General features: G+C 37.8%; 1 protein-coding gene across 3 annotated transcripts in view; it reads right to left on the bottom strand.

Moving 5' to 3' along the window:
• Window positions 1–5949: 5949 nt before the first annotated feature.
• Window positions 5950–13454, bottom strand: part of GPR63 (G protein-coupled receptor 63) — a 31567-nt gene continuing 24062 nt past the window's right edge. For all 3 annotated transcript variants that reach the window (XM_026666586.2, XM_087943143.1, XM_087943138.1), the window contains one exon: window positions 5950–11959. In XM_026666586.2, the coding sequence (XP_026522371.1) occupies window positions 10566–11822 (1257 nt within the window). In that variant the 5' untranslated portion in view covers window positions 11823–11959 and the 3' untranslated portion in view covers window positions 5950–10565. The remainder of the gene's footprint in view (window positions 11960–13454) is intronic.

Genomic DNA, 13454 nt, shown 5'->3' with positions numbered 1-13454 from the left:
CCCTCAAGTTCAGACTGTAAACTCAGTACTTACAATTTATATACTGGTTCACAGTGATTTACAGCCCTTTCTAAATGGTTTATTGAGTCAGCGTATTGCCCTCAACAATCTGGATCCTCATTTTACCAACCTCAGAAGGATGGAAGGCTGAGTCAACCTTGAGCTGATGAGAATCGAACGGCTGGCAGTCAGCACAATTAGCCTGCAATATTGCATTCTAACCACTATACCACCACAGCTCAAATCCACATTGGTTGCCATATACAAAGGGTGATTTCATGGTGGCATGTTGTTGTTGTTTTTTTTAATAGGAGGCCAAAACCCTATTGATTTCCTTTCCCATGCTTGATACATGCTCATGCATCATTTTAAAAGCTTTCGACTCCTTCTTTCCTCAAAGTTTTTGAAATGGCAAAAATAATCTCCTTGATGGGTGTCATACCAAGATCACACTAAAGTAAATGGTACTAATTCATCCCCTCCCTCCACCTGAGGATAGACCATCATAGTATCAGTCAACTAGTAATAGCTTTGGTTTATTCAAACACTAGAGTATATTTTAGCCCAAGAATTGTGGCCTAAATCAAATTGCACTGCTGAAATTACAACTCCCAATAATAAAAGAGTGTGTACCTCCATTCTTATCTGACCAGAGCAAGGCATTCTTAGATGTGTGGTTTGAGGGTCTCCAAAATACCACCTGGAAAATGTGGGAGCAGTTGCTCCCCTGCATTTAACAATATTTTGTCCGCTCTTTTTATATGTACCTCTTATAAACATCATTTTACACTTGGAACAAACCTTTAATCGAATACAATTCTTTTATTACTATTGCAATCTATCAGCAGAATAAGAGGCTTTCTATATCTGCTGATGTTATATGTACATGCATGATGCGGTCCTACTAGCCTCAATAATGGCCTGGCCTCAGATTACCTCCTGGCTTGCAAATTGGTTAACTGTGCCTACCGAGGGTGAAAACTTATTTTTCACCAATGAAATATTTTTCACCCTCCAGCATCCAATTCATAAGGAAGCAGACATTGGTTATTTTCAGAATTGGGTTCAGTTATTTTTACCTGAACTTCCTTGATGATCTCAGCTACTGAAAAAATGTTATTTTCTTTATATTTGTTCCTATACAAAGAGTTTTGATCTTTTTGTATGTTTTATTTATTGCTCATCCTATTTCAAGGTTAGTTTCTTCTCCTCCTCATAGCTAGTCTGTACTTGTAGTAGAAGATATGAGCAGCATCCTGGCATTATCCAACTCGTCCTCCATATGAATTTTAGGAAACAAATATGAACAGAAGAAAATATGGAGGGATGGAATAAAAAGAAAAAAGAAAACATTCGTTATATTTGTTTTAAAGCTAACTTGATATGTAACCAAAGTGCTATACATTAATTTTTCTATTCATTTTATCATTATTTACATAGTTGCGCTAATGTACTACCAAGAACTACAAATACCTACAAAATGTGTAGATTCAAGGATGTGTATGGATTGCCTCCTTATGTCTGTTCTTTCCTCAGTACAGGGAAGTAAGGTAACAATTAAGGTCTTTGCACTTCTCATACATCAAAGATTTTGATATATTGATGTCATGTTTCGAATGATGTAACAACAGACAATGTTTTCATACTTTGGATGATTGATGTTCCTTCTTGTAATCATGCATTTTTATCCTGTTCTTTCCTTTATCCTTCGTATTTGAGATCTTTATAGAATGTGTGCATCCTTGAACTGTCTTTGATCAATGTTTTATACAAGATCTATGTAACTCTGAGACTCTAGATCTTGGCTTCTGGCTGCAAGAGACAAGTGATTTGCTGTAACTTGTTAGCTCTAGTTAGAAGAAAAAATTGGGAGGTATCTTCTCCAGTTGTTGATGATTTTGAGTTTTCCACCATGTTCTTTCACATTCTTTCATCATTTCTATTTTGTTTCATTGCCTTTCTTCTAGCATTCAAACAGACTTCTTTTTCATTTTGCTCTGAAATCTATCTCCAGTTTGGTCAGAGAATATGTGCACATTATTTGTTGCTGGGCTTTCCAACTGAAGAATTTAAAAAAAAAATCTATTTGTTGGAGAACTTAACAGGGATTGTCCAATAGTAGATTAAAAAGAAAGTCTTGTTTTTAAACTGGCGGTTCTGCTTGTCATAGAAAAAAAAGGTTAAAAATTTGGTTAAAGTAGAGAACATTCTTGAATGCTTTAACTGCATTGAAGAGGGATAATACACTGCTCAAAAAATAAAGGGAACACAAAAATAAGACATCCTAGATCTGAATGAATGAAATATTCTCATTAAATACTTTGTTCATTACATAGTTGAATGTGCTGACAACAAAATCACACAAAAATTATCAATGGAAATCAAATTTAGCAACTCATGGAGGTCTGGATTTGGAGTTACACTCAAAATTAAAGTGGAAAAAAACACTACAGGCTGATCCAACTTTGATGTAATGTCCTTAAAACAAGTCAAAATGAGGCTCAGTAGTGTGTGTGGCCTCCACGTGCCTGTATGACCTCCCTACAACGCCTGGGCATGCTCCTGATGAGGTGGCTGATGATCTCCTGAGGGATCTCCTCCCACACCTGGATTAAAGCATCCCCCAACTCCTGGACAGTCTGTGGTGCAAAGTGGCGTTGGTGAATGGAGCGAGACATGATGTCCCAGATGTGCTCAATTGCATTCAGGTCTGGAGAATGGGCGGGCCAGTCCATAGCATCAATGGCTTCGTCTTGCAGGAACTGCTGACACACTCTAGCCACATGAGGTCTAGCATTGTCTTGCATTAGGAGGAACCCAGGGCCAACCGCACCAGCATATGGTCTCACAAGGGGGCTGAGGATCTCATCTCGGTACCTAATGGCAGTCAGGCTACCTCTGGCGAGCACATGGAGGGCTGTGCGGCCCCCTAAAGAAATGCCATCCCACACCATTACTGATCCACTGCCAAACCGGTCATGCTGGAGGATGTTGCAGGCATCAGAATGTTCTCCATGGCATCTCCAGACCCTGTCACGTCTGTCACATGTGCTCAGTGTGAACCTGCTTTCATCTGTGAAGAGCACAGGGTGCCAGTGGTGAATTTGCCAATCTTGGTGTTCTCTGGCAAATGCCAAACATCCTGCACGGTGTTGGGCTGTAAGCACAACCCCCACCTGTGGACATTGGGCCCTCATGGAGTCTGTTTCTGACCATTTGAGCAGCCACATGCACATTTGTGGCTTGCTGGAGGTCATTTTGCAGGGCTCTGGCAGCGCTCCTCCTGTCCCTCCTTGCACAAAGGTGGAGGTAGCGGTCCTGATGCTGGGTTGTTGCCCTCCTACGGCCTCCTCCACCTCTCCTGATGGCGCCTCCATGCTCTGGACACTACGCTGACAGGCACAGCAAACCTTCTTGCCACAGCTCGCATTGATGTGCCATCCTGGATGAGCTGCACTACCTGAGCCACTTGTGTGGGTTGTAGACTCCGTCTCATGCTACTACTAGAGTGAAAGCACCGCCAGCATTCAGAAGTGACCAAACCATCAGCCAGAAAGCATAGGAACTGAGAATTGGTCTGTGGTCACCACCTGCAGAACCACTCCTTTATTGGGGATGTCTTGCTAACTGCCTATGCTTTCCACCTGTTGTCTATTCCATTTGCACAACAGCATGTGAAATTGATTGTCAATCAGTGTTGCTACCTAAGTGGACAGTTTGATTTCACAGAAGTGTGATTGACTTGGAGTTACATTGTGTTGTTTAAGTGTTCCCTTTATTTTTTTGAGCAGTGTATATTTCTTTTAGCTTTAATTAAGATATAGGTAGTATAGCCTTTGGCCTCCAGAGATAACATAGTATGTTGCTTAGCAGTGTAAGCCTTTGTGGAAATTAGCATGAACTTCAAATGCACAAAACATTTCACATTAGGAATGGGTTTCAAAATAATGAATTCCTCTGAGAATGCTTATTAGGATCAGTGTAGAATCAACCTTCTAGGAGCAATACCAACAAGACATCTTTAGATTCTCTTTACCAATACATTTACTGAAATGCTTTCCGTGCATGATGTGGCATGCCCAATTCATACGAAGGAAATTCAAAATTATTCATATAAGTTAACAAGATAATTTTAAAAAGGACTTAGAAATACAGGTACTCCTCAGCTTATGATCACAATTGAGCCCAAAATTTATGTTAAGTGAGAAATTTGTTAAGTGAGTCTTGCCCATTTCTTGCCCCATTTGTTAAGTGGATCACTGCAGTTGTTAAATTAGTAACCCGGATGTTAAGTGAAACTGGTTTCCTCATTGACTTTACTTGGCAGAAGGTTGCAGAAGCTTGATCACATAACCCCAAGACACAGCAATGGTCATAAATATAAACCAGTTGCCAAGCATCTGAATTTTGATCACATGACCATGGGGATGCTGCAAAGGTCATAAGTGTGAAAAATGGTCGTAACTAACTTTTTTCAGTGCCATTGTAACTTTGGTCACTAAGCGAACTGTTGTGGACTACCTGTAGCAGTATGTGATGCTCTGGATGTTGGTGAACATCTTTGAGTCACACTCTGCTAGTGTTAAGAAGCATGGTGGATTTGCAGTTCAGCATTATCTGGAAAACCCTAGTTCATACTTTTTGTGGGCATGGGCTATCGCTACAACCCCCCACAATTTAACATTTAAATCTTATTTCTTCAAGCCTATCACGGCCCTCCAGGGGTTCGTGGACTGCAAGTTGAGAACCATTGCCCTAGTTTGAAAAATAGACATCTCAGAAACATAACCCAACCTTATGAGAAAGCAAGGGTACATTCTACATAATTACAACAAAGATTTGGATTCCAAATCAACTGCATTAAGACAGTCTAACCTTGCTGAATGTGTGTCACGTTTGGTGTCTTACATGACCATTTTAGGATAAATTACAGGATAAATTACCTCTTCTTAAAAACTGGCAGGCAGATTCCACTTTGAACGGTAACAAATACTGATTGATAAAATCAGAGAGCCAGTTTGGTCTAGCGGTTTAAGGCCAGAAAGTGGGAGATCATGAGTTCAAGTCCTTCCTTGGCCACGAAAGCCAGCTGGATGACTTTAGGCCAGTCACTCTCTCTTAGCCCAACTCACCTCACAGGGTTGTTGTTGTGAGCAAAGTATGAGGAAGGCAGGATGGTGATGCCTTATTTGTAAAATAACAAAAAATACAAATAAATGATTTTTCTTTAATAAGGCTTTCATTAAAAAAACCTATTCTCACCCAATCTTCCTCCTTACTTGGCATGAAACTATCATAACCTAATAGAAACAGGATACACATTTATGGTTAAAGATGGGAAATGGTGCTTTGGATATAGAAATAAGTTGGATGGAAGACAACAATGTGATTTAATCATCACAGAGCAGGTCATGGTATCAGGTAGTTGCATTCAAATCACATCTCCTAAGTTTCAAAAAGAATCCCGTAAGATCAATCCAAGTAGGCTAGCCCTTGTCCATAGGTTTACAAACAGATCACACAAAAGAAAGAATCAGTAAGGAATAGAAAATAAGTCAACCTGAGTTATTTCTTCAGCTTAAGGAAGAACTTTCTAAAACGGCCAACCATAGCAGAAAGAGTTAAGGTAGAATGACAATGGAATTGATCTTTAGCATGGGATATTGAGTTGTCTTGAATCTCTCTCTCTATAATATTATTATTAGAGTGTTCTTTGCTACATTACAATATTAAAACTTCAAAGATTTCTGAGCTTCTACATATGAATTGAATTTTGTGGATATAGAGAGCAACAGTTGGATTTTTTTTCCAGCTTGTAAATATAAAGCAATTTTGAGTGTTCATATTTGTTTAAAGGGTATGAAGTTAATCCAAGATCTCTGGATATTGTTACCAACCTGTAATTTTAATGAGAGGTAAAAATGATAAATAAGGACAGGAGAACAATCAGACTAATTATAATTAATTTTAATTAAAATGCAAATGATGACAAATTTGATTTTCCTTGTGGCCTCTCCCACCGCTTCTTGGAATGTAGCCTGTTTGTATATCACATCACTTAAAGACCACATAAGGCCCTCAGTCAAGAAAAAGTTGTATGCCCCTTTTAGACAAAAGTGCCCAACTGAACAACATGGACAACTCCACATTGTCAGTCTAGTGTAAACAAGACAATTCATTAATTATTTGCACAGAAATTCACATTAGAAATGAAAACTGGAATGAATCAGTTCTTTCAAATATCTTGCTGCCTTGATCAGAAATTCTTTTATGCACTCTCACATTCTTCCACCCATCTGATATAACGTGATCTTATCTGAAGCTTTTAATTGCTATTTTGAAGGTCTACAAAAAAAAACTCTCAAGTCTGAGAATTCGTTTTCATAATATGAAGAGACTTTAAAATGGTGCTTCTGATTTTTCAACCAATACACCAAAACTAATTTTTAGAACATTTTAATGAATAAATCTAGCTACTTAATAATAGCCATTTCCCTATAAACCGTTACAGAAAGTTTGTCTTAATAATTATTTACTGTAATTATTTTCATGGAAATATATATACATCACATACAGATCAAGTTTAACTTTAAAATTTAAAAACTGAGGTCTGATTTCAACAAAAGAAACATTTCATCAATGGCTAATAATAACTCTAGAAAGAAATAAGAGTTAAGGAAGTCATTACTTTTTCTTTTGCAGCCACAGTATGTTGTGGTGGTTTGTTTTTATATGGCAAAAATAAATGAATACATTTGTTTACAAGGATAATGTTGCATAATGGCATGAGAGAAAGAGAACTAAACTGACAGCAACTTATATAAAGCTCATTAAAAACAATTTTATAAAAATACCACACTGAGGAGGAGAGGGAGGACACTACTTTTATTCAGTATACAAACATAAATGCTTCCGTAAAATAAGACATCCCTTCAGAGTATAAAACATCTCATGAAACTTTTTAGCAACAGATTTTTATATCAAATGTGACTGCTTGATAAATCTGCTTAAATACAAATATATATGTATTTAAAAATATATCTTACTTACTTCAGCACCCTGCCTTTCGTTTCCAAGTTTGAGCAAAAATATGTATTTTAAAAGGAGGAACAAAAACAAATATTTTTACCTAGAATGCTTTAATAAAATCGTTTGAGATATATTTTAAGGTATTGTTGCCTTCTGAAAGCTTCCTATATGTTTTTTCTTTAAGCATGGGTGTAATCGGTAGAACATATGGACACATGAAGAGGCTGATTACCAGCTGAACTGAAGGATTTTCAAGTTTAAGAGGATATAAAAATCAATATCAAAATGAAAAGGCACTGTTCTAAAACAACAGTATATTAAAAGAGCCAATGGCGATAATAGTGTAAGCTGAAATGGTTTAAAATGTAAACATTATACATGATTACACTTCTTTCTGTTAAATGTTTCTTGACAACAGTTCTTGAATCCTTTATACCTGGCCATTCCAATGACAAAATGGTAAAAAACAAAGACTAGAAGCAACAGAGGAAACAGATTATGAGGTATTGTGAGAAATTTGGAAATTTTGCCTCGGCTCTTCTGATTTTGACATGTTAATTAGGAGCAAACATTTCCTCGTTTTCAAGCTATTCAAAATGAAAGCTTAATTTTCTCAGTAAGCATATTTGCATTAGATATAAATCCAGAGATGTGAGCAACACAACTCTGATTTGATCGAGAATCCAGAACTGGTTTACTATTCATAGAGCTGCACCATGGGCACACTTACCTGGGAATGAGACACACTGCAGTGGGATTTATTTTCAAGTCAACATTGTCCTTTTAGGTCTACACAAAGTCCAAGGGGATATCGCGTATTTTCAGGAATAGTGTCAATGTTTGTCATCCAGACTGCTTTGGATCAATGTGATCAATTAGTATTGAATTGTAGTAAGCAAAGTAACAATTTGGTTAACTATTATAACCAATGTTTTTCATTTCGCTATAAGGTAAAAGTAGTACTCATTTATAGTAGAGCGTACCGTAGGTTGCCATTTAAAGTCAAGAATCTTTCCATTGCTTAAGGAATACGCTGTTCCAAACATCTCTGGGTATGAAAATTTTATTGATCTACTGCTAAAAGTAGCACTTCTAAAATAAACCCTATAATGGAAGGGGTGGACAACTGACATGATACCATAGCCAAACAGATGAAAATCCTGATTATTCCAGCTCTATAGAAAACATATCCCAATTTCTATACAGTTGAAATAATAGCCAAGTTATTTTTGTCTCTTCCAAAGTTTTAATTTTCAAAAATGTAAGAATGCCCACAGTTCTAAATATTATTTTATCTGTTCCTGATGATGTCTATCAGTGCATTATCTCATCTTGCAACTATTTCCCTTGCATTCTTTATTTACATGAAGAGGGTTCAGTTGTAAAGCCAACCGCACCATGCCATCTGACCTGTTTTGTCCTACCAACTAACGCCCACACAATGAAACTGGAATTATAAGCCAGGAAGTTTATGCATAAAGGATATCAAAATTCTCTATGTATAATGTATAGGTACAATTCAGAAGTCAGATTATGGGAATGATAGGAGAGGAAATAGTACAAATGTGAAGAGTAAGGCCCATAGTGCGTTCCCATCCCTATTCCTCCCACCCTGGGAATTTTGTCATGTGTTTAAGATATTCAATAAATGCTTTCTTTGGGAAGACAAAACAATGTTCATGGTTGCTGACAGCAATGGTAATTCATCAAGCTGGATAAGAAACGAGGTCGTCTTTTAGACATGAAACAAATTTAGTGTGCTATAAAGTTAGGTCACATGAACCAACAGTTCCAAATTAATAAATCTACTTCTGACCATGACCTTTTTTGCCCTAATGCAACTTTTTAAAAGCAGGATTTAAATTAAGAAATTATTCCTGTGTAAGTAGTTATTTCGGTTATGTAAAGAACGACAAGGTGTTTTTAGAAAAGTGCACATATAGCAGAACTGACACAAGTTTTAATATATGTACATTGGTCAAATGTATTTAAAAGATTAAGATAAATACTCCTGAGAAAAATGTTTACTCTTTTTTTCAGCTTTTTGTAAAAATTTCAGGATATTGCAAGAGAAACTTAGCTGGTCATGCAACCTCATAATATAGTTTGTCTTGACAGGAAAAAAAAGTAAAAGTAAACATAAATCATTTTCATATTTCAAGCAAAATAACATCAATTTGTAAGCATTTGGAGAGAAAATGTGGAAATTTTTATTTTCCCAGTTTAGTTTAAAAAAAATCTTTAAAAATACTTCTCCGTCAAAAGAATTGCACACTATGTACGACTCCAATTTTTAAATTAAAAAAACATTTGAACATTAACTATGTTTCAAGTTTCTCTTCTAATTAAATATTGATACAACACAGTTCGCAGTAAGAGTTTGATATTCAAAGGGAATCCATATTTCCATGGTATGTTTACATACAATTAATGACTATATGCTTTTTAAATGCAGTATCAGTTATTCTTTCATTGGGGCTATAGTCATGACATTGAATTTGAATAAGCATGTACCTCCCATTGAAATAATAATTAAAGACAAATCTCATGTGTTTTTAAGTAACTGGAATTTGGTTTAATTCCTTTTGGCTTTAGAAGGATTTAAAGCACTTCCTCTGAATTGTAATAATTCTTTAAGTGTCTTCATCTAAATGAATTTGCACTACATACTTCTGACATTCAAGTAAACTCAAAAAGGACTATAAAATAGTTCTGAGAACAAAGTATGTTATAGCATCATTCCAAAACACTGCAAAACTGGTGGAAGAATTAAAAACCTTGCAGAAAAAAACAAAAACGTAAAAAGTCACTGAACCTTTCTTCATCCCGACTTACTCCGCTCCACCCAGTTCTATTTAAAGTGCATGAATGTGATTTTCCCCCCTTTAATGTCACTGCAATTCTTGCAAATAATTAATTAAATGCAAACATTTTGGCTCATCTATGCAGCAACATTATTTGAAAAAAAAGCCTATTACGTATTCATCTAAATGTACCATAAAATAGCAGCATTAACATCTACAATGAAATGAAATAATTAGCAGTGCTTAAGATCACCTGGCGTACATCCAAAATGAGTTTTCCTTTCTACCACAGAACCGGGGAGGCAGTAGCATACAATCCATAAAGAGCTACATATATACATGGGGGGGAATAACTGTGCAAATGGTACAGGGATTCTTACATTTTTGCAGCTTACATTTTTACATACTTACATTTTTGCAGCTCTGTCTGTGGAAGAGAAAAATGGTGTTTCAATTGGTCTCTTTCTGCAGCAAAAGCCATTGCAGCAGAAAGCTCTGCCCTATACACACAATTCCTCCCCCATGTATACAGAACTTCTTTAGTAGGTGGTCAAGAACATAGTATGGGTATATTCTGGTAGAAAAGCTCAACAAATATCTCCTCCTTAAACGCTGAATGTGAATTCTAAAAATTATAAATCTGACAGCTAAAGAAGCCATTAAAAAAAAAAAGAAAACCCACTAAAACAGGCATATATCAGAAAAAGAGAAAATGTCCATTTGCTGTGAGGCTTACACTACTGACCGGTGCTCCCCGCATACATAAACAGCACTAGGTCGGATACGTCTTCTAGCTTGACCAGGTAGCTGTGGCAAAAACTTGAAGTACTTGGGCACTAAGTCTAAACACGCATCATGAAATTTCTTGATTCTCCAGTAGTAGATGAGTGGGTTCACAGCAGACTTGAGGTAGCAGAGCCAAAGGAGCCAGGTGCTTATCTCAAAAAAGTTGTGCTTGTGATAAAAGTGGCTGTTAAATGTGGCAATAAGGCTGTAGGTGGTGAAGGGGGCCCAGCAAATGATGAAGACAATGAACAAAATCAATATGGTGGTGAAGGCACGAGTTTTAAAGCTCATATCAATATTCATTTGAAAGGGTCTCTGGAGGCTCATGAGACCAAGTTTGCTAGCTTGACTGAGGCATATGCTGTCTGGGTGGCTATGGATACGAACCGCATTGTGCCGTACGGTGTTGAGGATGCCCATAAAAGAATATAACATTACGAGGAATGGAATGAAAAAGGAGACCAAAACCACCACTACTACATAGGCACGGTAACCTGGGTTTGTTGTGTAGCCAAATACACACTGAGGTGCTTTGGAAGGTATCTGTAGGCTGGGGTTCCCCACAGAGAGTGGAAAAGCCACAACAAAGGCCACCAGCCACGAAGCAGCGATGAGGACTTTTGCTCGGTAAGGATTCAGCTTGTCCTGCCTTTGAACTATTATAAGGAATCTGTCAATGCTGATGATGAGTAGTATGGCAACTCCTTCAATGACAAACAGCCAGAAGAACATGGCAGAGACTCTGCAGAAGACATCCCCGAAAATCCACTGGGTAGTAATGATGGTTATCAGAGCAAAAGGCATGTTCAGCACAGCGAGCAGCATGTCTGCAAAAGCCAAACTAGCTAGAAGAATGTTAATGGCGGATCGCATCGCAGTCTTCTGATAAACCATAAGGCAGACGACCAGGTTACCAACAAAAGAAATAAGGAAAATAAATATCATGGCAGCAGAAAGGATGATCTGGAGTGGTAGACTCAAGCTTGTGAAGCTTTGTAACAGGAGAGCAGGTGTACTATTGATTGTCAAAGGAGCTATCTCAGTAGTAACCATGGCACCCAAATGGTATTTCAGTAGCGGAGCTGTGCCCTTATGGACCAAGATCAACGGAGTGGTAATATTGGCATGGGCATGTTCATAGACAATAAAAGTTGCGTTTAATGACACAGGATGAGCTGGTGTCAGCGTTGCGGGAAAAACCATCACTTCAGCAGAGAGAGAAAGCGATTTCAAGGCATTTTAATAAACAAGATGGTGTCATGATTTAGGGCCCTTGGAAAAATAGTGACATATCCAGAAGAAGGAAGGTTGATTTGTACTCTTCATTGCAGTGCTTTGGTCTGAAAAATCAAATAGGAAGTTAAAGTGTTAAAACAAAATACTGTATTACTGAATGGACGGATATTGCTGGGGACAAAAACTGTGCTCAACACTTCCTGCATTATCCAGCACTATCAAATATTTAATTGGGTGTACAGGTACTCCTCAATGTACGGCCACAATTGAGTCCAAAATTTCTGTTCCTAAGTGAGACAGTTGTTAAGTGAGTTTTGTCCAATTTTATGACCTTTCTTGCTACAGTTATTAAATGAATTGATGCAGTTGTTAAGATAGTAACACGGTTGTTAAGTGAATCTGGCTTCCCCATTGACTTTGCTTGTCAGGTCACAAAAGAGGATCACGTGACTTTCACAAATATGACCAAGCACCTGAATTTTGATCACATGACCATGGGGATGCTGCAACAATGGTCATAAATGTGAAAAACAGTCATAAGTCACTTTCTCCAGCGCTGTTGTACCTGTACATAATTTTTTTAAAAAAACTGGATTGCAGCAGCTTGCTGCCATACTTTCCCCAAAATATCTCTCGACATGAGAAACTAATGCCCATTAATCTTACCACTAAACTTTTAATTAAAACGAAACCCTTTTCCTATCAGTCCTGGTCAGCCTGTGGGAAGCAACTATGGCCGAATCTGGGCAGCGCACTCAGAGGCCTGAGGAAGAAGGTGATGAAGAGAAGGGCATTTATGTGAAAGGTAACAGCATATGCATGTATGTGTGTTGCATTTCTGGCAATAGATATGCATGTAAATATGTGTTGTTGCTGTTGTTTAGGGGGAAAAAGATGAATTTAGGCTGTGATCAGTGGTGGATTTCCAAATTTTTTCCCACTGGTTCTCTGCGAATGCACTTTGCCTAGCACAGACATGCTTTCCTGAAAGCTCAGCTGAGATGCACCAAAGGCAAATGAGTCTAAGGTCAACAAACAGCTGCTTCTTGCCTCCACTGGGGTGCACCAAATGTGTGATTTGAGCGTGCACAAATGAGTCTGAAACCGACCTACAGCTGTTTCTTAGCTCAGTTGAGGTGCGGCAATCCGCAAATCGGCTGAGCTAATAAACACAGAATATAGAAGAGGTGAGAGGTAAGAGCGGGGGCGGATGGGCGTGGCCAGCCAGAGGTGGTATTTGCCAGTTCTCTGAACCTGTCAAAATTTTTGCTACCGATATGCCAGAACCGGTCCGAACTGGCTGAATACTACCTCTGGCTGTGATCCAGAAAGAGGCAGATGCCCATGTGATGAGAATGGGTCTAAAAAAAAAGGAATACTGTGCATACTGTGAATGCAAATTTATTCCAATTAATTTATTTTCTTTATTTCTGATCATTCCCAGTTCATTGTATTCATGTAGCTCTCATAACGTGTTTTTTTGCGTATCTTAACCTGCCTTAATCTGATCAGGCACGAAGTTCACAAGATCAGTTTATTTATTTAAAACATTTAGATAGCTGCCCATCTTACTCTATGTGACTTCTGGTTATACTGCTA

This window comes from Notechis scutatus, chromosome 1, assembly GCF_049901735.1.
Source record: "Notechis scutatus isolate UNSWTSFEM ecotype Mainland chromosome 1, rNotScu1.2, whole genome shotgun sequence".
NCBI classification, from domain to species: Eukaryota; Metazoa; Chordata; class Lepidosauria; order Squamata; family Elapidae; genus Notechis; species Notechis scutatus.
Note: the sequence above shows the minus strand (reverse complement) of the source record. Positions and strands in the feature narration are given on the sequence as shown.